The 25,306-nt window shown below is 42.3% G+C and overlaps 2 protein-coding genes and 1 non-coding gene across 4 annotated transcripts in view; all 3 read left to right on the top strand.

Moving 5' to 3' along the window:
* The first annotated feature begins 206 nt into the window (after nt 1-206).
* Nucleotides 207-279, top strand: trnak-uuu (transfer RNA lysine (anticodon UUU)). The gene has a single exon. It is a non-coding gene; the product is annotated as a tRNA-Lys (tRNA).
* A 595-nt stretch (nt 280-874) lies between these two features.
* Nucleotides 875-12,063, top strand: LOC115053609 (solute carrier family 25 member 36-A-like). 2 transcript variants are annotated; one of them, XM_029518449.1, is made up of 7 exons: nt 875-1,343; nt 2,930-3,088; nt 4,691-4,768; nt 6,412-6,512; nt 7,955-8,021; nt 8,776-9,065; nt 9,162-12,063. In XM_029518449.1, the coding sequence occupies exons 1-7, from the start codon at nt 1,303-1,305 to the stop codon at nt 9,350-9,352; spliced, it is 927 nt and encodes a 308-aa protein (XP_029374309.1). In that variant the 5' UTR covers nt 875-1,302; the 3' UTR covers nt 9,353-12,063. The 2 variants fall into 2 exon arrangements, with proteins under 2 accessions (XP_029374309.1, XP_029374308.1); XM_029518448.1 differs by having other exon boundaries at nt 9,159-12,063.
* A 4,618-nt stretch (nt 12,064-16,681) lies between these two features.
* Nucleotides 16,682-25,306, top strand: part of LOC115053053 (SPRY domain-containing SOCS box protein 4) — a 32,778-nt gene continuing 24,153 nt past the window's right edge. The window contains exon 1 of the mRNA XM_029517615.1: nt 16,682-16,979. The gene's annotated coding sequence lies outside the window, so the exon portion shown is untranslated. The remainder of the gene's footprint in view (nt 16,980-25,306) is intronic.

Below are 25,306 nucleotides of genomic sequence, written 5' to 3'. Positions count from 1 at the left end.
TGCATTCAGGTGACGCCTCGCCCGCCATGGTCTATTATTCTATTTAAAATAAAAAACCAAACAGTGCACGAGTCTGCGAACCACGTGATGACAGATAATGAGTGTGATTCAACTGGTATTCACTGTGATCTTATGCACCGCGGAGAGAGAGACAGCTCACCGTCATATTATGCGATAATATGAAGCAGAGTATGTGTTTCTGCAGAGCCCGGATAGCTCAGTCGGTAGAGCATCAGACTTTTAATCTGAGGGTCCAGGGTTCAAGTCCCTGTTCGGGCGGAAGTACTTTTGTGAACGAGGACAATGTATGTGCATCCATCACCACCATCAGGTCACCTCCACTGCGAGGTCTTTGTATTTACAAAGGAGCAGCCACTTTTCACAAATATGCTCTGCAAATTAGGACTTTTTTACAAGACAGATAGTTGGTAAGTGTATAACAATAAGGGACTGAATTTAATCCACCCAAAGTGCAAGTTAAACGAAGATTTTAATAATAATAATAATAATAATAATAATAATAATAATAATAATAAAAAGAAGAAGAAGAAGAAGAATAAACGTTATGAATTGTAGATCCCTTTAAACAAAGTCGCTTCACAGGAAGCAAGATGATTTAAAACTGAAAAATCGTATAGAAAAGAAATAAAATCACAACAATAACAACATGCAGATAAGAAAAAAAAATAAGATTATAATAAAATAAAATTTACAAAAAGCTGACGATCTCTGCCCTTTCAAAATAAAAGCGATATCACGTGAAGAAGTAGTGATGGGGGCGGGGTCACCTGAGGCCTCTCAGCCAATCAGAGCGTCTGTTGTGTCGGTTCCCATTGGCCGATAAACGTAGAGAGCCGACCCGCTGGCGGCTCACATCAGGCCGGGCACGTCCACCCATCCACCACGGGGCCGTTATTGTTATCATGATTATTCCATAACAAATAGATTAAATAAGGGAGAGGACCGGACCGGACATTTTAATGCATTACCCCGCTGTCAGCCGCCGACTTCTGTCTCTTGACATCGGATCTTTTTTCCAACCACCGGAAACCCCGTTAGCATCCGCAGCTAACGCGAGCTAGCTAAGTTAGCGCTTTTTTTTTTTTTTTGGTAACTGACCTCCACCACAACACAAGACAACATTGAGGATCATAAGCTAGCTAGGTCGGGGTCTTCACCCACCCACCCCCTCTCTTCTTCTCCTCCTTTGTGTGTTTTGTGTTTGCTTGTCTTTTTTTATTTTTGTTTTTCTTAACCACCCCCGTGTGGTGTCCGGTGGACGGCTCCCGAATATGATCCAGAATGAGTCAGAGAGACACGTTAGTTCATCTGTTTGCTGGAGGGTGAGTACGATCCCGTCAAAGATCCGAGCTAGCTAAGCTACATGCTGCGACACGGTGGCTGACTGCCGTTGTTAGCCGGTGTAGCTGCACAAAACGTGTTGTTTGTGTGTTTTTGTGGAACAATAAATGGCATCAGTGTGGCAGACTCGCAACATGTGCGTCCGTCGGGTGAACTCAATGTCACCAGTTCAAATGACGTTTCAGTGTAACGATGAAATGAAATGGCTGGTGGGCGTGAAGCGATATATCTGTGTTTATTACGGGTCACCCCCTAGTCTGGTTGGTTAGTTATTAGGAACTGTTATACTTTTTAGATTATCCTCATGTAAATGTAAGCCATTCAAACATGCGTGCAGCTAAAGGTCACCCTCCCAAAAAAAAAAAAAAAAAAAAAAAAGAAAAGCTGTGTTTGTGGTAACTGCAGAGGAAATGTGTGTGCTAACGTGAAGTGTTTGGACTCAGACAGGACTGAAGCACAGTTCTTTACTTCAGGTATGATCATGAGGCGTTGAAGATGTTTCCTTAGATTTGTGACACTGTGGCCTCAGGGAGACTCTTCAGGTAATGAGGTATTTCCTGCGAATGTGAATGAGAGGTAACATCAGCAGTGATTTCCTGCTGTCTCCTTGCAGCCTGAACATGTCATATGTGTCCCCATCTAGCTGTTGTCCTCTAACCTGGATCTCAGAGTGCCTTCACGTGTGCATGTTGTTTCTCTGCCTGTCTTTGTTGTGTTTACAGTTGCTGCCCATCAGCGTACCTGTGCCAAAAAGTTGCTGGCTGGATTCACTATCTCTGTTCTGTTGCTGTTTGAAATTTAACCCTAACTAAAGATAAAGTGCTGGCAGTCCTGCCTTTGATTGCCGCCCGTCTGACCTCCCTCTCTTTGTACAGTCTCATCAGGTTCTGTTTTTGTATGTAGGCTATGTAGATATTCTTACTGTTTTCAGTCTTATCAGCCCTTTTATTTGTAGAAATAAAGCGTTGGCCTGGATGCATAAATGTGTTTGCCCAGGCTGTCTAAAGGTCTTGGCTCACAGTTTTGTGAATCTGTCCATGCTGTATTCTCCTAATTTACGGCTGTCAGTGTGCAGCTTTTCACAGATGAAACACAGACATCTATTTGTATATCACTTTAATTGTTCACATGGTTGTTCAGATGGTCAAACTTGCCGAAACAGAAAGACAGTAACTTATTCCAGGTATCATTTGAGCCCTACTGATAAATTCTCGTATGAAAACATGGAACATACAAACACACAAATATAACACCTTTAATATACAAAAACATGTTGGAATGTGAAGGGGCACTGAACAGAAGTTCCTGTTGTTCCCCGGGAAACACAAAGCATTCCTGGCTCACTTTTCCCACACAGTGTTATTTCTTTCCTAGATGCCAGAGAGCTTTAGGATAGGATTCAACCAAGCACACCGTGAGATAATTGATTCATGCAACAAGATAACACTTTGCACGCTTATGACCATCCAGACTGTCATTGTCTTTGAAGGATTCTTTAATGGTGGCTCAGGCTGGAGATATTTTGTTCTCTCACCTCTACCCCTTTCCTTCCTTGTTTTTCTGCCAGATGTGGGGGCACGGTAGGAGCCATATTAACATGTCCTCTGGAAGTAGTGAAGACACGTCTACAGTCCTCCTCCATCACCCGCTATGAGGTTCATCTCAGTACCGTCAATGGGGCCACTGTGGCCCGCATGTCCCCACCAGGCCCCCTGCACTTTCTCAAGTGAGTATTCAACATTTATTACTGCCATACTCACACAAAAACCATATCCTAAATACAGTATGCGTTTTTGGGCGCATAATACAAAGCTTTCAAGCATAAACATGGGAGTAAACATTGCCAAGTTAGGGTGATTATTTTATCTTTGACCACAATAATCAAAGCTGGTCTTGGTTCTTACACACTGCTGTCTCTGTGAATTTGAGCTGCCACAGTTCAGTAGGCACCATGTTGTTGCTGTTGTTGTTTGATTTGGCTCATCTCCCACTGGCAGGGCTAGCTTCGCCTTGAAAACCTACTCTAAAACCTTCACCCTCTGGGAAAGCTACACCCAGCACCGCATGTTAGACACTTTGGCCAAACAGGACATTTTAGACAAATCAAACTTGTTTCCCTCCCATTTTCTTTCCAAATCTTGTGAGAGCTTTTATAACTTTGCAATTTCTCTTGACACAACATGTTGTGTGATGACAAATACGCCCACTTAGGGAATCTGCACTGAACCTGTGAGAAAAGTGTTTTGATGGCAAGTGCTGCATCTAAAATAAGTCACATTTACCTGAGGTGTTTGTCACTGCGGTCAATTTAACTTGGTGTGTAGCCTGGCAGTGTATTACTACTAAAGTAAAAAATAAACATTTTGCAAGAAATAGTGAGGATTGGCACATCTTGTATATTTGTCAAACCAAAAATGAACCACTGGGTGAATTGAAATGAATGCAACTCTGTGAAGATGGATTGAAGAGCATGCAGCTTTTTGTGGGAAACAGTGGACAGTCAGCAGCGCTGCAATCTTCTGGGCAGATCCTGCATGCTGCAGCCAAATGTGGCGCACAAATACACAGATGTGACACACAGCTGAGGCGACTGTAGCCAATCTGCTTTTGGTGGGAAAACTCAAATAAATGAGGTTGTCCCTTTGGGTTAAATCTCACTGCTGTTTTGTAAAGCAGCTAATGTTTTTCAGGGGGAAAAAACATGCAGATTAACATATTATGTAACCTGTTACACTGGAATTTTTCCCCCCTCCTTTATGTCTGTGTTGTACATGTCACAGAGACCCTGCAGTGTTTATTATCCCTAACAATACAAAAGTACTGAACGTCAAAAAAAAACAAAACATAAAAACAAAAGGCTGCTGACAATTTTTGTATTTTTAGATAACTACTAGTTCAGGACTTTGAATGTAGCTGAAGATGCTGCAGAGATTGGAGGAAAACGAAAGGCCAATCTTTAAAATGTATCCTTTGTCCTGTAGCAGAAATGTGTATGTTTAACACACTTAGTGGCACATTACAAACTAAATACTTATGTTGTTCAAGTAGAAAATTAGAATTTGGCCTGATGATGATGCCAGAAAAATGAATAAGGAGCACCTAAAGCAGAATTCATAATATTAAATATCAAAACCAGACTTCTGAATAAATGTGCTGTGTTTATTTGACATTGTCCTTGGGGTAAACGAACAACACGTGAAAAAACTTGTGGTTGCAAGACAAACAATGAAAGTCTAACTGACAGAACTGTTCTTCTGCCTGTTAGGAGTGACATTTTGGAGCGTGGTGGTAGACTTATGATAATGACATCTGTGCTTTTCATTGACAGATTGATATTAGAGAAAGAAGGAGCCCGTTCACTCTTCAGGGGCTTGGGGCCAAACTTGGTGGGCGTGGCACCTTCCAGGTAAGATGATTCTTCTTCACTTCCTCTCAATCATTTTCCTACCACTGTGTATCACTCAGGATATGAGAGACTAGAAATGTCTTTTCAAGCGAGGACGTGCCTAAAAAAGTCTTTGAAGGACATCAAAATCAGTTATTAATACTCTGCAAGTTGATGCAATGATTTAGGGAGATTTATATTAGTTTTTTTAGTAGGCTGGGACAGTACATTGATTTATTGATTTCTTCATTAACAGGAATTAAATTTTCTATTTTCTTAATTAGTTATCTGTGCAAGTAATTTTTCAAGCCAAAATACCAAATGTTTTCTTCTTTAAGCAACTCAATGTTATGATTTTGTATTTTTATTTCCCCAATACAGCAATAAACCTTTTTTTTTCCCCCCCCCCACTATTCCTTAGACAAAACAAGTGATTTGAGGATCTCATGCAGGGATATTTCATGGAACATTATTGTTGTCCAAGAGGGCATATTTATTTCAGAGCCTGTAAATACACTGATATAAATCATGCATGGAAGGAACTAAATGCTTATTGATGAATTTTAAAAAACAAACTGTTGCATATTTCTGAACATTATTTTGAAACCATACATGTTGGCTGTATTTTATATAATAATGTGATTCACCTAAATGTCTTGTCAGCCTCAGCTTTGCTTAGTTGCAGCTGTTCAAGCTAAACACTAACATGATGTTAACATAGTTACAATTACCGTGCTAACATGCACGTCAGCTCACGCTTGGTGTGTAACGTTAGCAGGTATTGCAGCCTGATTTCTGGTGTTGGTGATACATAAACCTTTATAGATATGAGGATTGTTTTTCTGGAGATGAATTGCTGTGAGGAACGTCAGTGTTATGTAACCGCCGCTGGGGTCCTTGAGGTTACTTGGTGACAAAGAAGCATTGCAGATCCACATCCATTTAGGCTCCATCCATCCTCATGGCTGTCTCAGCAATTTTGAGAACAAAACTGAGCCTGTGTGGGGAAATACTCCAAGTGTAGTTAGGTAATGCCACATTTAATTACCCTCAGTGGTAATTATAGGAGCAGAGTTGCAGCTAATGGCAGCGGGGAGCAGCTAACGCAGTACCAAGCAGGTGCGAGCGCTAAGCAAATGTAGAGTGTTTGTTGGCAGGTTGACATTTTGCGTGATCGGTGAAGACATGAAGGCCTCCTGAGCTGTGATGCCGATTTATAGCAGATTTACACACACACTAACACTGTTTGATCATGTGATTGATGAGCTTTAAACATCATTAACAGTCTAAACACATTCGACTAATGATTATGGAACTGAACCAGATGGCACATTATACAGTGCACGAAGCAAATAAAATAAAAAAAGCCAAAGCAGCTTGTTTTTACAGTATGACCACGATTGTTATGACTTTCATTAATTAGGTGAAAACAAATAAAGATGTGCTTTTATACTGAAAAGCCTCTTTGCTGAGACTGCTCCGATGCAGAGATAGCTTAGCTTGTTAACGTTGTGCATTTAACAAGCTACAAAGCAACAGCAGGTGCTTGGTCAAATGAGACTGATTAAGCTTCACACAGAAGCAAAGTATGTTGTGTCATAGCTCATTTAGATTTGTATGGGTTTAAAATGTATCAACCTTTCTTGTTTCTTTATTTCCAACAGAGCCATCTACTTTGCTGCTTACTCTACTGCCAAAGAGAAACTGAACAGTGTATTGGAACCAGACTCCACACAGGTACACATGGTGTCGGCTGGACTGGCAGGTAACTACACACCTGAAAGATGATTAGCATAATGTATACGACTTGATCCCTCCGTGGAGAGCCAGCAGTGGTAGAACTAGTTTTACTTATGACTGATGCAAAAGAGGAGTCTCTTCTTCTGAACAGAGAGTAATCAGGGTGAACCTGTTTCATCCCCTTTCCCCCAAATTTATCTCTGTGCAAAACTGTTCATTTGAAAATGTGACTTCTTAAGGGGCCAAACTTACATTACATTACATACATTACATCTTATTTCTGTGTTAAATGGAGGTTATGTCCTCTTGCGTCACACTGAACAAGCTGGGAAAGCCGAGCCCTTACAATGTGGGTCAGGCAGGCAGCTTTGTCTACTCCGTGTGTGTTTGTGTGTATGAATCTGGCAGGTTCATGGTGGTTCCACTTTTAGCACACTGACTTAGACTTTTCAGCTCAGTCAAGGTCATTGTCATTGTTCAGCGGCAACCAGACTGAGCCAAACTGGCAAGGTGATCAGGTGTCAGCCGTCCTGCTGTTAATACATCCGTGCAAAGATATTTTATCCCCCACAGCAGAAGTTAAAGCTGACCTCTGCCACAGATAACAATGGACGCACATTTGGGCCAAAGTTGAGCTCAAATTAAAGGAAAGAATGATGATCAGTATTATTTTTAGCATAAATGCTTGTCTTAGAGCTTTCCCAAAGTGTTTAGAGACTTCAAATAGATGATTTGAGAAATTCAGAAATGTTTTTCCAATATTTGTCTTTTGTTTTATCTGCAATGTCAATATATATGAAAACTACCAAAACCCCTGTCACTGCCCTCTGCTGTCCTGGTTACATGTTGAAGATTTCACATACATATGGTGGATTAACTGGGAGGTGTGTGGATTACAGTTAACTGGTTGCATGCCGGTCACTTTGCTACACACAAGCCTGTGTCTGTTTTAGGCTTTTACTCTACTGTAGCTCTTCTCTCGCAAGGGCATGAGACCCCCGGACCGCCAGGGGTCTCTAGCTGCATCTGTGAGGAGTTACTTGTGTCTCTGTGAGTACTCACCACAGATCTGTGCTGTTTTTTTTTTTTTTCATTACTTTTTTTATCAAATATATCTGGTTGCTCTCTTTCTCTCTGCGCACTTCTCTCCCCTTCTCCTTTATCATGTAGGTCATTGGATAAGAGGTAGTTTTTTTTTTTGTTTTTTTTTTTAAAGCTGTTTGCATGGCATACAATTTTTATGAAATTCACTCACTCCCCTTTTAGCAAACAGGACAGTCTAGCTTTCTCTCTCTGCCTGTTGCTCTCTCTCAGCTCCCATTTTGACTTTCTATTTTTATTAAAGGATCATATTTGAAGCATTTTAAACTTAGTGTCGGTCTGAGGACATTTCTGTGCCGCAGACAACTTGACACGTTTCTAGATTTTGAACTCAACATAATCCTGTGATCCTTTTTGCCTCCACAGGTTTTACAGCCATCACAGCGACCAACCCAATATGGCTCATAAAGACTCGTCTACAGCTGGATGCTAGGTAAACTTGACGTTTGAGTGTAAGCTTCATGCACTAGACTTTTTACATGTTCCAAATGGAGAATCCTGTGACATGATTTTTCCTGCTATGTAAATTCTCATTACCTAAGTGGGACTTACACATTTTTATTAAAAAGGGGAGACTCGTTCCTTTTTTTTTTTTTTTTTTAAATCTCAGTATTATTATTTATTTTTTTTTTTTTTTTCTTTTATAATACAACTTCATGAAGATTTTATTTGGAAGAATTGAAACTGTGTCTAGTCAGACACTGATACAAGCCCAGACATTTTAGTTGGTACTACCCAACACAAAAATGCTCAAAAGCAACATGTGAGTAGATTTAATGAGCTTCCATGACTCCACATTCTTATTCTGGGAACAAATTTCAGAATTCTCTTCCGTAGTAATGATTGCCATTCAGACTCACTTCCTCAGGTTTGTCCTGTCAGTAGTTTCCACGTGAGACTCTTTGATTAGTGCTGTGTAGTCAGTAGGCTTCTGGGCTGGGAGTTGGTTTCCAGAATTAATGGCTTGAAAAATGCCACGAAACAGAAAAGGGGTGAAAATGATCTTGTTTTGTTTACATCGCTGCCGCTCGGAGCTGATAAATACCTGCAACTGCTGCAGAGTCTTTTGGCAGTGGAATGAATGCTGATCGCTCTGCATTGTCAGTGTGTCACACCTTTTCTTTGTACCGCCAGAAAATTGGTGAAATTCTGGCTTTTAAACGTGCCCTCTTCCCATTTAATCTCAGGAATCGAGGTGAGCGGCGGATGAGTGCATTCGAGTGTGTGCGGCGGGTGTATCAGACAGACGGCCTGCGAGGCTTCTACAGGGGAATGTCGGCGTCCTACGCCGGCATTTCAGAGACTGTGATCCACTTTGTGATCTATGAGAGCATCAAACGGCGCCTCTTGGAGGCCAAAGCACCGCAGAACATGGACGAGGAGGAGGACGTGTCCAAAGACCCCTCCGACTTTGTGGGGATGATGCTTGCTGCTGCCACCTCAAAGACCTGTGCCACAACTGTCGCTTATCCTCATGGTGGGTGTCGGATTAGCCAGAAGCTGAAATAGGTTGCTTTACCGGTTGTTTTGCTTTAACCTTTTCTTTCCCTCTTTCTTTTCACCTCTGTAGAAGTGATCCGCACTAGGCTACGTGAGGAGGGCACCAAGTACCGCTCTTTCTTCCAGACTCTAACAACAGTGCCCAAAGAGGAGGGCTACCGCGCCTTGTACCGCGGCCTCACCACCCACCTGGTACGACAGATCCCCAACACCGCCATCATGATGTGCACCTACGAGCTGGTGGTCTACCTCCTGAATGGTTAAAGTCAGCCCACCACCCCACCTTATAGACAGTATATGTTACCCTGCCCCTGTTTGGAGACAGTGAAAAGAAAACAAGAGCAACTGCACCCCAGTTAGCACAACAACCTGCTTGACAGAGGAGGGCGGAGCCGGGGCAGCGGCCTTCGTCTCAGCAACACGAGCGGTTATGAAATACAAGTTTGGAGATTTGTTTTATAACCAAAAGGTCGGGCACAAGGAGGAGGATTGAAGAGATCCTTGCATTAGTTTAGGGAGATCTGTCTTTAGCTGTAGCAAAGAACCAGTTTCCCTGTTTTTGATTATTTTTTTTTTTTTCCCCCCATCTTTATTCCATCCCTTTTTCCCTTTGGTTATATACATTTCTTGTGCAAGCTCAGATTCAGAGTATTGAAGAAAAGAACCAGAGTTACAGTATACTCTCCCTCTAACAATACTTAGAAATACAGTAATTCCAGACCATAATACGTAGTGGATGTAAGACCCTCTCCAGCTGGTTCTCGTGCTGTTGATCAAGTTTTTAAATCGTGCCCATCATGCAGCATCTCCAGAATACAAAGATGCTGAGTGTAGGACGATGGTTCACTAGTTAGTGAGAACTGGCTTGTTGCAAAAAGTAGGACAGAAGGAAGGGGTAGGTGAAAGGGCGCCGTGCCTTGTATGCAGACATGGCCGCTGGAGATGGCGGCGCTCTCGATGACCAGTTACATCAAAAGATGTAGAAATGTAGTTGCACACTGGTACTGTGAGGTTGGTGAACCTTATACATATCACGAGCGTAGACACGAACCTCAGAGGTTTTTTACCAGCCTCACACTGATGACTGCAAACTAAAGGCCTGAAGAGTGATCGCAAGGTTTACTTGGCAGGTAAATGAAGTCACCAAAATAAACCAGAATTTCATCCACTCTAACTACTGTAAGTGTAAATAAACTGGAAGAATAACTTTTACTAAAAACAAGGAAGTAAAACACTGATTCCAAGTGAAGATTAATATAATTAACAAGTTTTAACTAATTGTGATATCGTTACAGATTTGAAATAGAAGTTAGTGTCGCATTTGTCCTGCCTGTAATGGCAAAATGCAAAAATGTAGTGCATCTTTAGAGACGAGGATTTTCTCATTTTTCATCACCTACATCTTTTTCCCAAACAAAGGTGTTACCACACTTTTCAATGTCTGGAATCTATGTCCCTTTTTTTTTCCCCTCTCTCTTTCTTTGGGAGGATTTAGGCTGATTTTACAGGCGAAGACAATCCTCTGAGTTTACTCTGGAAAGCCTGTAGAATAGTTTAAACAAGCGAGTGGACGGAGTGAGGATTCGCTTTCCATAAGCGCACAGTTTAGGGAAGTTAGGGAAAGAAATGCTGACTCTTTTCTTGATTCCTTTTTGTTGTTCAGATCTGATTAAAAAAAAAAACAAAACAAAACAACTAGATTTCAGCATTTCAATCAGTTAAACATGAAATGACTTTTATTTTGGTTTTGTCATTGTTTCATGTGTTGGATGTCCTTCACATGTCACAGAAGGGTGCTTGTCCTCCGCGCATTTTTTATTTTTTTTTCCCTTTCAAGCTTTGTCGTTACGTTTGAAAACCAATGTTTGGCTGTCCCTCTAAACAACTACAAGCAACTTTCCTTCACACAACACAAGAGCCCAGCCTCTCCACAATTGTACACTTTCACCACTAACTGAAGACTTTAAAGGGCCTGGCTTCGCCCTCACTGCTGCGTTCAGTGTTCTTTAACTCGTGCTGATAACTTATCCTAAAACTTCACTGCTTCGATGCTTTGTAGGGCAGATTGCTCATGTGCAGCTGCAGCAAGGTTGCCTCCCGCCTAACATAACATGCAGCTCCACTTCGCTCTCACTTTCTCATCACCAGCGTCTGTGCGTCCCCTGATCCTTTTTATTTGATTTTTGATTTTTGGGATCCTCAATGTGAACAGTGAAGAATTTTACAGCACACCTCAAGGATGCGTTAGACTAAGCCTCACTGTGCAAGTCTTTTTAGAGATGCGTTGGCGCTCGTGCACGCTATGAAGGTAGTGAGATGCGAGTCCATGCGTGACCCCATAAGCTGCTATCAGTGATTGCACGTTTGTCTGCCATGGCGCTGGCTAGACTTCTACGGGTCGAACACATGACCCGTAGTGTGAGTTAATTCGACTGCATGTGATTAAAGGGTCAGTTTGTCCAAATAAAAACACCAAACTATCATCATTTGTGGTGTTACGTTCTGGTTTTATTCCTCCAGTATTAATATAAAAAATATTTAATGGCATTTTCCCTCTTGGATGAACTGACCCTTTTAAACTATTCATTTCTATGCATCCTTTCCACTTCTATCTGTGTCTGTTATTTTTCAGATGATGTATTCTTCCCTACAGCCTGTGATCATCTTTCTTTTGCATTGTGTGTCTGTCTGTGTGTGTGTGTGTGTTGAGTGTGCACTTGCTGAAGTGGTGGCTGTATGTCACTGAGTTGTGTCTGACGCGTCAGAGACAGGAGGGGTGTGTGTGCACTCTGAAGGATAGCTGCAAACAGTGTTGTTTTTATTCGTTTGAAGAAGTCGTTGCCTTTTCCTGACGCCCTTTTGTTTTGTTCCACGTCGTCGTCGTCGATGAGCCGACTGTGAGCGCGGCTCGCTCTATGCATTCTCTCATACCTGTTTTTGTAAAACAAGTCAATAAAATGGAAAGAGTGCTAATATGTTCAAGTGCATTTCTTTCTTTCAAATGTATGAATGCAAATCTCCTCAGCTGACCCTGGTGGTTGGTTTTTGTCATCATCGCATTCAGAAAACATGGACGCTTGTGTTGAATCAGCATGATGGAGTTGTGTTCCTTAGAAAGCAGAGTCCATCGTTGCTTTCTAAGCTTTTTAAGATCAGTTTTGTTCTTTATACACTCTTAATGGGGACTCCAGGAGGGGGAGACAAGTTTGTAATTTGTGACTCATTTCAAATAACTTAGATTCATGTAGACATGAAAAATGGGCCAAATGACACTTTTCACATACACTTGTTTTGTCTATGTTGTCAGTTTGAGTATTTTTGAAGCCATTGTTTGCTCTTTGTGGACCTTTTATTGTCTCTCTGCTCATTATGTGTCTCTTTGTGGACATTTTTCACCTACTTGTGATGTTTATGGTCGATGAAATCATTATCACCAACCGAGACCTTCAGGGAGGCTCCATGCCGGTCACTACTATTCTCCGATGTTTGTTTTTCTTTATTCGTATAGATCTGATTTATAGACCGTTTGCTAAAAGCAGCAGCAGACAAAATCGATGAGCGTGAAGAGATTAAACAAAAAGAGTGAAGACAAACAAAAATAATGAGCTGAAAGAGATTAGAAGTTAAAGCAGCACTGAGAGGAAACATGAAGTTGGTGATAATTCATCATCTGACCCCCTTTCACACATTTTAGATATGAAATGACTCATTCATCTTCAAACTGAAATTCAAATTTGGTCCTAACAGGTGGAGACGTGACGATATAATTCATGTGATATTTTATGATTTATATTTTATTAAACCTCATCTTACAGAAGAGGACAGCAGGAATAATAAAGCACAAAGCTGCAGACAGAGAGAAGCTGCTCATTTTTAAGTAGTTCCTAGTTTATCTACTTCAATTTTGTATTGACTCACTTTAATTTTAGTTTTTTCCACTTTTATGTAACTGTTAGTCGTGCGAATAAGAGGCAGGACGTGGTGCTTTTGTGAACAACAATAATTAGTTTCAACACAGTAGTTTATGTTGTGCAAATGGTGACCTTTTGCAAGACAAATAAGCCGCTGTGCTGCGAATTACAGACTTGCATGGTGGTCGGGTTTGTATCAGAGATAAATGTAAATAGACTCACTGCCACCAGGTGGTAGTGTGGACCAGCAGCAGGCCTGAGACATGGTGAGAGCCGACCTGATGCCACCCCATCCCTCAAAAAAAAAAAATACACACAGCCGCCACACTGAATCCTGCAGCACAAGTGACAGCATCACCTCAGCTGGGAAACAGGCTTACCTGATTCACAGCTCATCTCCCGGCCTGAACATCAGCATCACCATCAGGACCAGCCTGAGTCACACGCTGCACACATTTATATATTTATTTTTTGTCTAAGTGAAGCAGGAATGTGTCCCTAAAACATACTCTGCAATCTGCCAGTAATGGCCGCATTGTTGAAATAATACAAAGCACCTCGGGGTGTTTGTTGTGCCTCATTTGTAAATTGATCTTTTGGGACACACTGTGAAATGATAGTGTTATTGTTGTTGGCACCTTGCTTACCTCTGATAGAGAGACGAAGGTGGCAAGAAACAGAATTTGTTGTTTTCCAATTTGTCTATCTCTGACGGGCTTTTGGCTCAGAGTTCTGCTGTTGGACTTAACCCAAAAAAAGGTAATCTGGGTGATGTCTGTATTTGGGTTTTGTTGAAAGATTAGATTAGGGTTTTCAGTCTTTACATAGAGATCAAGTTTCTTATGTTGCTGCTTTGGCCTCTGTATCCTGCTGCACCTGGAGGTGCTGTATAATTTCTTTTTATACGGATGCAGCTGTTTTGTACTCTTCTTACACTTTGGAATGGAAGGTATTCTCACTTCCTTCCTGGACCCGTTAACTCATCGCAGCCACGACATCAAAATGGAGGTTGTCCAGGTGTGGCGTCCTCCGGGTGAGAAGAGCTTCCCTTCAGACCGCAGCGCTTCTGTCCTGTCCGTCAGTCTCTGCTGCAGCTGTGGCCGACGGCTGGAATAGCTCATATCTGTGGGCAGCCAGGCGCCAGACAGTTCTCACTCTTCTTCCCTCAGATGTCTGCCCAGACCGCCATGGAGGGAAAAACCACAACAACTGCACACAGCTGACATGCACGAGGCCATTATGCACACCATGCAGCGAAGCACACAGGCTGAAAGGAAAATGCATTTGATCCACCTCGCCGACTCTTTCTCTCATTCTTCTCCGAGAGCTTAACCCTTATTTGACACGGCAGTTCAGCAATATTATGAAATCACAGAAGCTATTATGCACTTTTTTTCGCTTCTTAGCTGTGGTTGGTTTCACTTCTTTGCCATCCAAGAGCTAAGTTTTAATCTTGTTATTTTTTATGGTGTTTATTAATCTCTGTGAGGTAAAAGAGGCTGCCAATTTTTTTTACTGAGCTCCTCCTAAGAAAGCAAATAAATGATGTGTGTTTACTCCCAAAAAATCAAACAAGACCATTAATGCAAGTTGACAAAACGTGGATTGGATCCAAATGATAAATTTCAACAGTCTGACGGGGAGAGGAGGATAAATTATACACCTCCTCATTCATAGCCTAAGTGTGTGAAATTGAACCCAGAGCTTACACACACACACACACACACACACACACACACTGAATCACCTGGGCAGAAAAGTGAAGGGAAGTTCAGCCAAGTCTAGACAAAGTACCACCCTGTTCTGTCCAACATGCAGAAGTCCTCGTGGTGATTCAGCACCATCCAACTATGGCTGGACTCCCCAACAGGTCCAGGCAGAGACAAAAGCTCCAGGATGCAGATGTGAAACAAGATGATTGAATATAAAAAGAAAGCACCCAAGAAAACGGAGGCAGGAGGGTAAAAAAGGGTGCAGATACAGCAGCAATGATACGTGAAAACGTAACTGGGGGTGGCGTGCAGTCAACATCAGAGGCAGAGAATGAAAACATCTGATTGAAAGTGTCTGCCCGTGTTCGTGAGGAGAACAGTCATGGTAGCTTCCTCTGAAGTCAGCAGTGAAAGGCAGGCAGTCAGGCAAACACACACTCACACATTTGCCTGTCTTAGTCACAGACAACCGCTCTTACACAACGTCGTATCCACAACATGAGATCTCTGAGTCATTTTCAGTTGAAACTGTCTTATCCACATCTACTTTCGGGATGTTTCACCCTCTGTGGTGATGGAAGAGGTAGAAAGATGTTGTCTGATAACAGTTCTGACGTCTGTATCATCCAGAGATACATTTAGCTTAGCTTAGCATGACCCTGGAAACATAAAACACCACCACCCTCTAAGATTCAGTGCCATTTAAATACTGGGGCAATCGTTTTATTTGCCCACGATCTGGATGAAGATGGATGGATGTACAGTTTTATTTGTAGTCTTTTACAAAGCGTCATTTGTCGGCTCTGACCAAGAAACAGATAGTATCTGTTTGGTTCACAAAACCCCCCATACAACCTCCAATTGTTATTTTTGAACTCTACGTCATTTTTACATGTTTGTTTGGGTTAAGAAAAAAAAACCAAAAAAAAAAAAAACCCTGACCTCAATATAATCACTGATCAGACGTGGTGGCAGGCAATTTTTTTTCTTCCTCTTCTTCTTTTATTTTCTGTTTCGAGTTCTCAGGCAGAGCAAAGCCAACAATCTCCTGACTGATTTAACAGACAGACTTGAGAGCATCTCATCTAGCTTTGGGCAGAAAAGTGAGTAAAGCGTGTTTGTGTGTGTGTGTGTGTCCCAAAAAAAGTCAAACTACTCCTTAAATGATTCACTGCAGAGGAACAAATGTAAAATCTGGTGTTTTATGACAGGCAAGTGATCTCTGTCAAATTTTTCTGCCTCACTTTGGAGTTGATTTGAGGCCAGATGCTCGGGGAGCCGGTGGTCTAGTTTTCACAATGAGACGGATTTTATCCAGGTCTCTGTTATTTACCAAAGCTGCAGGCTCCTGTTTGACTCTGATGCTTGATGCAGCAGAAATAGATAGATATATAGATATGGGAATGAACTGGGAAACTGCTATGTTACAGCAGCAAGTTATCAAATATAAAAATGAAATAGCATGCAAAAATATTCATTGGAACTAAACTATATCAGGAATAAAGTTATAATATATACCAGCTTTTTTTTTTACAGCTAAATATAGTAAGCCAGCAGTTGAATTCAACATGAAACAGTGGGCAGATGGTGATTGTGGATAAAACTATGTAAGGCATGAAGCGGCCTCCACCCCGCGTCAAGCTCCGATTAAAAGCTTGACTTAACAGGAAGTACTAGTACAAAATAAAAGCATGGAATTTATCCGGAGAGGGGAAACAGCCTTTAGAGATATAAAACACACACAAAAAAACATTCCATAATGAAATAAAACACTCATTGTTGTATAAAATTTAAATACACTCGTATATAAAAATAGAAGAAGATTTCAAATGAAGGTGTTTTCGCTGCGGCCGGAAGTGTGTGAGGTTTCTCCCGTCAGCTTGACTGCGGTCACCTTTTCCTGATCCCGGAGCTGCAGCCAATCGGAGCCGGTCAGCGACTCCTGAGCGGAGATAATATCCGCGGAGCAGGCAGCGGGGCCGGGGAACAAAGACAGCCGCCCGCCCGCCGCCTGCTGCCCGGAGAAACGGCCCTTTTCGCTCCGTCGGGCCGCGTTAAAGTCGACTCCTGCCCGGATCTTTCTCCGCCTTTGTGTCGTTCCCCAGAAACTCCGGCTGCTTGTTGTTGTTGTTGTTTGTTTGTTTGTTTGTGTGTGTGTGTTTTAAACTGAGGGGGGAGAGAGAGGGAGGAAACTTGGCGACCAGAGGTTGTTTTTCTTTTTTAACATTTTTTGAGTCGGAAAAAAATTTGGCTTGAAGATAAACCACGGTAAGTTTCTTTTATTATAATAATAATAATTCTTCTTTTCACCCATCGTGAGATAATAATGATGGTAACTAAATGTATTTTTATTTTTATTCATTTATTTTTTTTTTTCCAAATCATAAACTTTCCCCCTTCTGAGCCTTTTACCCCAACAAAAAAAGCTCCATTCAATTTGTTGCCATTTTGTGTTTTATCCCCCTTTTTACAAGCAAACGCGCCCAGAAGAGGTAAACTTCGGCCCTTTTCTGACTATTTGTAGTCCGCGAAAAAAATCGGCGTCCCACAATTGAAGCGTTTTTTAGTTATTCAAATCAGATTTAACTTGTTGAATCTGAACTTGCTGCAGCACTAACAGGCGACGTCTGCGGTCGCCAGAGCAGGTTTCAGAGAACTCTTTATTTATCTCATTCATGCACAGATGAAAAGATAGTTTCACTTCTCCCTGTCTGTGCTGAGAGAGTGCACATGCAAGAGTTGGTTGTTGAATACCTAGTGAAGTTTGGAGGTGTTGTGTTTCTTTTCTCTTTTTTTGTTATTTCTCAAGCTTTTCTTTGACTCAGCAAAAGCTGTCAGTCGTCCAGGTGAGTGAACAAAGTGGCCTTCGTGCCCCAAGAAGAAGAAGAAGAAGAGCGTGACTCCCGTTTGGGCGCCCATTGGAGCCCACGTCGGCCTGCCTATTGAAAGGCTAAACACTCTGCCTGTTAACCACACCATCTGCTTTGCCCTCCTGGGCATTGGCAGGAGCTACTGTCCAGATCAAGTGTGAGGACAGTTTTGTGTGGGCGGACCGCAGCAGATGGTGAGACGGAGAAGCAAATAGCTGGCTGATCAGGGAGTGCAAAAAAAAAAAAAAAAAAAAAGTGCTGCTGTTGGTGGTTGCTCTTGTTTTTAGTGTCTGCAGTTTCATCCATCCTGACACAGACGTCACACTCTCCAGTGTTAATCAGCTTTAAAGCCGGTCTTCATTGTTGAGGAGGTATTGGCCCCTCCCTCCCTCCCAGTATTCCCGTTTCCCACCATCTGGGGTTTGACCCTGTGGCCGCTGACATCGGCTGCCGGGTCAACATGTGGTTGGGTGGCAGGCACAGACCCGCTCAGGTTCACAGCAATCACAAGTCACACGTGGAGTTTGTGTTTACTTCATCCGATGTCCAACGCCACCTTTAGCACCGATTGCAACACAATCCTTCATTTTGGATTTTTTTTTCTTTCCCTGCTGGAGATCGAACTTAAGGGGCGTCAGGTAGTGTGCTCGTTGCTTATGAGCTTCTGAGGAATCCAAAATAACACTTCATGCTGTCATTGCTCTTGTTTTGTGTTTTAAATGTGTGTAGCTAAAAGAGAGGCTAAGCCAGTTGTGTTTTGTGTAATAAAAATGGTAGAGCAGTGTTCGAATGAGGGGACTGTTCTTAGAATAGAGACGTTACATTTTAAGTGTTACCTTTAGCATAATGCTATATTTATTTATTTTTACATCAGTGGGAGAGACTGATTATATATCTTTATATTACAGCTAATACTCACTACTTTGTTTTTTGTTTTTTTGTTTTTTTTAGAATTATAGGTTAAATGTTGGCTTAATGGGGAAATTGCAATCTGGAAATAACAGTTTAAAGGAATTTAGACACAGTTTGACCGTTTATTCTTTCCGGCCGGGAGAACTGACAACTTTTTTTTTTTTTTTAAAACCCACTCAGTCTGTATGTTTGTCCCAAACAGTGCTGTTAAAGACTGTTCCTGTGTTTTTAATGACTAAATATTGATGTCAGTGTTAAATATACAGTTTTAGTTAAGCTGTAGCACACAGATCATACACAGCGGACACCAAATGAAGCCTTTGGATTGCTTGGAGACCTTTTTCCCTTTCCGTGGTTAGGTTTTGCTACTGGGAGCAAATTAAATGTCTGTTAATAGGAAGTGACTGGGGTTGTCAGAAAGGTTACCTGAGCTTCTCTTTATTATAATTGCATTCTGCCAGAGTCCTTGCTGCTGCCTTATGAGATTCAACTTGAAATGTGAGAATCTGAGGGGGTGATAACTGAGGGGCAAGCCCATTAATGATTTGTACATCAGGTCGAAAATGGGCTGTTGTCTTGGAGATTAAGGTGCGCCATCAAGAAGCGGTTCACTTTGTGCTTAATGACAACTGCTGTGCTCACGACTGCATTGAAGTACGGTGTCCGGTGGGTCTGTGCTGATGGACGAGGTGGGAAGCGGCTGCAGCTCCCCTCCGCCCTCCCTCCCGTGTCAAGTAGCGAATCATCTCTAATGACGGCTCTTGGTTACACCCAGGTCATGACTGCTTTCCTTCCCCCAGTCTCCTGCTGCTCCTTTAAAGCCAGTCCAAACATTGATCATGAAAATGAGTTTCCAGCATGCTCGGCCTCCCACGATCTGAATCAGAGTTTTTACCAACAAGAAGCTGCTCTTTGTAGAAGTACGCAAATCTTTTTTTAATTCATGTTTTCTGCAGCTTTGTTGTTTTGCAGACTGAAAGATTTAGTTGAAGACGTGTAACCTTTTCCCTGTTGCTGTGGCATTTTGGTGTGGACAGCCCTTCAGCCTATAGGGCATTGTTTCATTTATTTATATATATGCTTACATACAAGATTATTCGTATATATTTGCAGAGAACCCAGAAGGTAGACACTTTTCTTGTTATCGTAGCAGAAAATAATGAATATTTATCCATCATAACTGGAGTTTTCTGGTTATTTGCTTTTTCACAACATGTCCGTCTCTCTGACAAAATCCCAAATTGGCCACACTCAACCACATAATTCAAACACGTTGAGTGAAAGCAGAAGAAGATGATGATGATGATATTACTGCCTGTTAGAGAATCTGCACGCCTCAGTTATCTCTTGGAGTGGATGTGTGTTTGAGTAATTGTCCACGCAGTGTCCAGTCGCTCCAGCCTGTCCGACTCAGTCCGTCGCGCTCGGCCGGGGCTGTTTCAGCAGAGGGCCGCTGATGCTGACTCAGTAGAATGTTAATGTTGTGAAATCCCATTAAATGCAACCCACTGCTGAGCAGAGCCACGCCTGGCTTTTTACGGGACAGCGGGCCGTTTTAAAAGGCTGGCCGTGCCCTTGTGTTTGCGCTGTGTAATAGAGTGTAATCACTGGAGTGGCTCACACAGAAACTGAATTGCTCTTTTAAAACCCTTGCCACTCGAGTTTAGTCACTCTTGAAGATCATTTAAAAGACATTTAAAAGAATGCGTGTTTAAGGGGAATTGCTTTGGTGCTCGCAGTAAACACCGTAGAGTCACCAATTGTTTTTGTTACCTTGTTAACCGAGCATGAAGATATTTGTGCAAAGCAGCTCCACGTCCAATCAGATCAGGCGTAAGCAGCAGTGGGCTCACGTGGATAATTTTGTGTCTCTGCTAAGACGACACGGACTGCCTGCCTGCCCCGTCAGCAGTGTGTGACAGCAGCACGGGGCCGCTGGCTTCATGCTGTCAGTATCTATTAGATTGGACTCTGTTACGAAGCAAAGATCCCCCTCGTGGTCTTCCCCCTGCAGGAACAGTACATATGGATGGTGCAGAGCAGGTTGTTGCTCTTGTTCTTGCCGGTGCTGCATGTCGCTGCAGAGTGAGTGATGGGTTTTCACCCAGCTCTCATCAGAGATGACTGGTATACCTTGTGGCAACCAAGAAGTTGGAGAGAGAGAGTTATAGGGATGCACCGCACAAGTTCCTGTGGCTGTTTATCTTTCACATCTGAAGAGGATGTGGTGTTGAAGCTCCCCTCCTGGAAAAAAAAAAAAAAAAAAAAAAAGCCTCCACCCACGCACTTCTATACTGGTACACCGAGTCTCTGCATTGTGTGCTGCATTTAGCAGCAAACTCCTGTCAATGAGAGGAGTGGTTATAGTACAGACGATGAAAGCTCTGAATGTGTTCTCCAATATCCAGCTTTAATGCAGACCTGAGACACACAGATGCTTTATGATTGTAGGCCATGTGTGTTACAGTTACAACATGTTGGCCTTGAGATGTGCAGAGGACATTTATGCAGCCTGTGTTGAATGTGTGTGTCTGTCTGTGGCGCTTTCAGGGCAACTTTAAGTTTTATATTAATAAAAAACAAAAAGGATTATGTGTAATTTACTAACGAGACGATGAATTTGAAATTTATGGGAAGATACTTTTGTGGCGTCTGCGACCGCTGCACGAATATCATAATGGAACTATTCTGTATTCTGCAGTTTCAGATCAAATGCTTGTTTGCATTTCATTTTCATTTAAAAAAAGGAAAAAAGAGAGAGCTACGTGAGTTTTGCATCGTCAAATATGAAACAAATATGTGTAGGCCATCTCGGCATACCACAAAATGGTGCTAACAATGCACAACGATGATGTGACACATTTTAGCAGCTGCCACTTGTTTATCACACTTGGCGACGTTGTGGTTATATTTGGATGTGGACCAAATTGAGGTTCAGACTCGACAGAGGTAGCTACTGTGTGAAGTTGTCAGGCTTATGTAACGTTGCTGGTGTGACGTCAAAAGGTCGTCTCTTGGTTTATTTTTTATTTTTATTTTTTTTTTTTGCCGGGTCGTGTGATGCAGCCGTCACAGAGGCTTTGCTTTTGTCTGTGTTCCCGGCCCTTCCTGGCCCGGCTAAGCAGATGCCGATAAGTATTCCTGAAATTGGAGAGAGAATCTCCGACTTGGTGGAGCAGCGAAGTGATCAATAGCCGGCTGTAATGACCGTCCCAATACAGTCTATAACTGTCAGACCTTTTGTTAATTAAGGTTTAAAATGCCTCTTGTAACTAAAGCCGTTATCTGCAACTGTCACAAACGTCATGAAGTCATTTAGACGTGCTCTAATTTCATTTATGAAGCTGAAGTCATCTCATCTACTTTTACAGACCCTGCAAAAGCAATTTCGACTATACTTTCGCCTTCTCCTGTAAGAAGTGCAGAACATGTTGTTGGAGTTCTAGATGTTTGAATTGAACTTGGAGGTTTGTAAGTTTCCTGAATTCATTATAATTGTGCTGGAAATCTCTTCTGCTTTATTTTGACCCGAGGCTCTGAAGATTATCTTTTTAAAAGCTTCAGAAGTGTTCGCTGAATGTTTTTTTTTTTTTTTTTTTTTTTTTTAAGGAAAGGTTAAATCTGACCTGGAAGCAGGAAATTTCCTCTTAAATGTTTAAAACCAGACATCCTCCCCACCGCTATCTCACCCCTCTGTCTGTCTACCTGATGCCTTTTCCTCCTTCTCCTCGTCCTCATCTTGTTTTCCTGTAGTAACAATGTGCCATGCAAAGCAGCGTACCCAAACTGCTGGGTCACTGAGAGGGCAGAGTCCACACACACACACACACACACACACACACACACACACACACACACACTGCAACTCATCTTACCATTAGTGATATGTTTTTCAGCCGTGTGTGTTTTGTTGTTGCAATCAGGCCAGTTTGCCGTCACAGAGTCCTAAATCAAATACTTGTCTTTTTTTTTTTTATACAGTGAAGCACCACTTTCTGCTTGAACTGTCTGTGTGTTTGTTTTAATCTAATAATTCAACAAATTTGAAACGACTGAAATCTGTTTTACATCACAAAAGCACAAGTTCTTTGTTTAGTGTGAATACAACCCCCCTGTAAAGACCCTCTGCACAGGATGAGGAGAAACCTAAAACTAAAGTTTATTTTGAAAGTGATTCATTGCAACATCAAGCCATCCTGTTCTGTTTGATATGTCTTCCAATGCGAACAAGATAATGACCTTAGTGTAGTTTTATTGCTGTTATCGCCCATTTTGTTTGACAGTTTCACTCCAGCAGCAGTAGTAATGGCTCGTTCAGTAGCAGCACCATTACTTTCTATTAAAAAAAAAAAAGGAGGCATTAAGTTGTTGGTGATAAGAAGAAGTAAAAATGAATATAGTGAGAATGAAAGAAAGGGAAAGATAAAAAAATGAAGAAGAAAATGAATGAATAGGTAATAATAATAATAATAATGGGGAGGGGGTTCAGCTCAGCTGCCTCAGCTCTGGGGGTAAAAGAGCACCCCCCCACCCCGCCCCATTACCTGCAGTTTGAAGCAGCCCATGAGCCGAGCCGACGTTGAGCCACACTACGCCGACATGAATAATTGAGCTGTTCTGCGCTCTGCTGAAATCCTTTTTGCTCCACTGACGCTCGGCAGCTTTGTTGCCTGCTGGGTCGCCCTGCGAGATGTCAGGATCTTTGTTCACGGCGGCAGGATCCCGTACGAGTTTCCCTGTTCTCTCTATTTTTGCCTCAATTGTTCGAGGTGTGTGTACACGGTACGGGACGCAACGACAGCAGCAAAACGTTGTTTGTTTATGTGAACGCGTCGCAGATTTATTCCCACATGGCGTGTAGTTGTTGGGTTAAGTTTGTTGTGCCAGGATTTGCTCCGGGTTCTCCTGAGGTCAGGGCGGACTAAAGCATGCTGGGAACAGGAGAGGTTTCTCTTTCTCGCTCCATCTTTTCCCAATTTTATGTCTTTTTTTTTTTTTTTTTAATAGAACTCATTCTAGTGATTGAGCACAGCTACACATTAATTACCCAAGTTCATTCACACCACGTTTGACGTAAGCTAATGAGTCTTTTTCCCAGGGATGGATGAGGCCACCAGTGCCGCTGCAGCGCAGTGACATGGCACATTTGATCTGCTAACATGCCTCCCAGTTCAGCTGCAGCCGGCCCGAAGTCCACATGCGGACCGGTCCAGCTGTTCTTGAGCATATCCAGTGGCTCTAAATGTGTGCTGCCGGTTTAGGAGAGGAAATTTGTCAAGGAGTGACACAGTTTTCTGTCCTCTTTCCTCTGCAGAGGTGGTTTGAAAACACAAGTACAGGCTGTAAATGTCCCATTGCATTTCCAGATATCTTACAGAAGCGACTGAAATAAAAAGTCCTGTCCGTTCTAAGACCAAGCTAAATGATCAGTAACCCTGATTCCACTGAAATGTGACCAGCACAAGATCAATGGAGGGACTGACAGCAGATGGAGCATAAATGAAATAATCACATTTGGTATCTTTATTTTAACGGTTTTCAGGGAAATCTTTCTTGGTCTTTCTCGTTGCCTCCTTGTTTACAAGCTGTCAGTCAAAGTCTTTACTGTGCCAATTCATTTCCGTTTGTATACAACTGACTGGGAATGATTGGTCGCTGGAGAATGTGTTTGGATTGAGACTGTTGGAGGAAGAGAAGGTAGATGAGGCAGAAATGATTGAGGACTGGTGTCTCCCAGGGGCCTCCTCCTGATAAATGGTTCACCCCCATTTCCCTCTAACCATCATTAAAAACGTCAAATCATTAAAAGCTGCAGTTCATAACTCCCCCCTCCTCCCTCGCTGATGGTACATTTTCTGCCAGCTCAGCTGTCCTCTTTTTCTCGTCTTGTTGAGCATGTTAAACTGCTTTCCCAAGTGCTTGTGAGCTACATCGGAATTGTTGGATTGTTCCTCAGCTGCCGCAAACTGAATGTACTCTTTCTTTTCAGCGGGTGATAAAAAAGACAAAAGCTGAACAAGAGATGCTGGTAAACATTTGCATCAGTTCAGAGATGTCTGTGCAGCCGGGGCTGATTGCTGAATGAGGGCAGTGTGGTGGTAAAAAGAGCGTTAGGGCTGAACAATGGCGCAGTAAAACTTCTCCGTACAATGTGTTGTGTATGTACGACAGAAAGGAAAGCCGTTTATGGCCGTTCCCGCTGACCATCGCAGAGAGAACAACGTGGCCCACTCTGCCCTGAAAGACGACAGTTTGCCTTCAGGAGCTCGGCTCGTTCGACTGAACGTGATGCATGCTGGAATCCAAACAACGCGCGCTGTTAGAAATTTTGGCTGACCTTCACCAGTGCTGCGGAAAGTAACCACGTGACGGAAACTTAAAGACTCAGGTGGCTGCAGTCCGACGACTGAACCTTGTTTGATTGGCTCGTGACGTTTCTCCCAGTGGATGCAGCTTATTTGATTTTCCTCCCTCTGGCAGCTCTTTTTAACATAAGTACTTTAATTTAAGTCAGTTTGGCTCAGATTTTTCAGATTTTTACAATTTCACAGTCACATTTCTATTTATTTTGTGTTTAGTGTGTTGGGCCAATATTTAGATCTTTCAACTCAAATTGAGCCCATTTTTCTATTTGTTTAACATGAAGAGCAGGAATTGACCCCAGTTTGGCTCATTTGAGGTATTTGGAGTAAATTTCTTTATGTGCTTTATCACACAAAAGCTTTCAGCGTTAGCTTTCTTAAAAAAACAACACAACATTGGTGGCTATATCTGAAGTGTCGTGACAATAAAGTCCCACTCCCACACTAAAGT

Source organism: Echeneis naucrates, chromosome 13 (assembly GCF_900963305.1).
Source record: "Echeneis naucrates chromosome 13, fEcheNa1.1, whole genome shotgun sequence".
Classification (NCBI taxonomy): Eukaryota; Metazoa; Chordata; class Actinopteri; order Carangiformes; family Echeneidae; genus Echeneis; species Echeneis naucrates.
The sequence above is the reverse complement of the archived record's forward strand: the minus strand, read 5'-3'. Positions and strand labels throughout refer to the sequence as shown.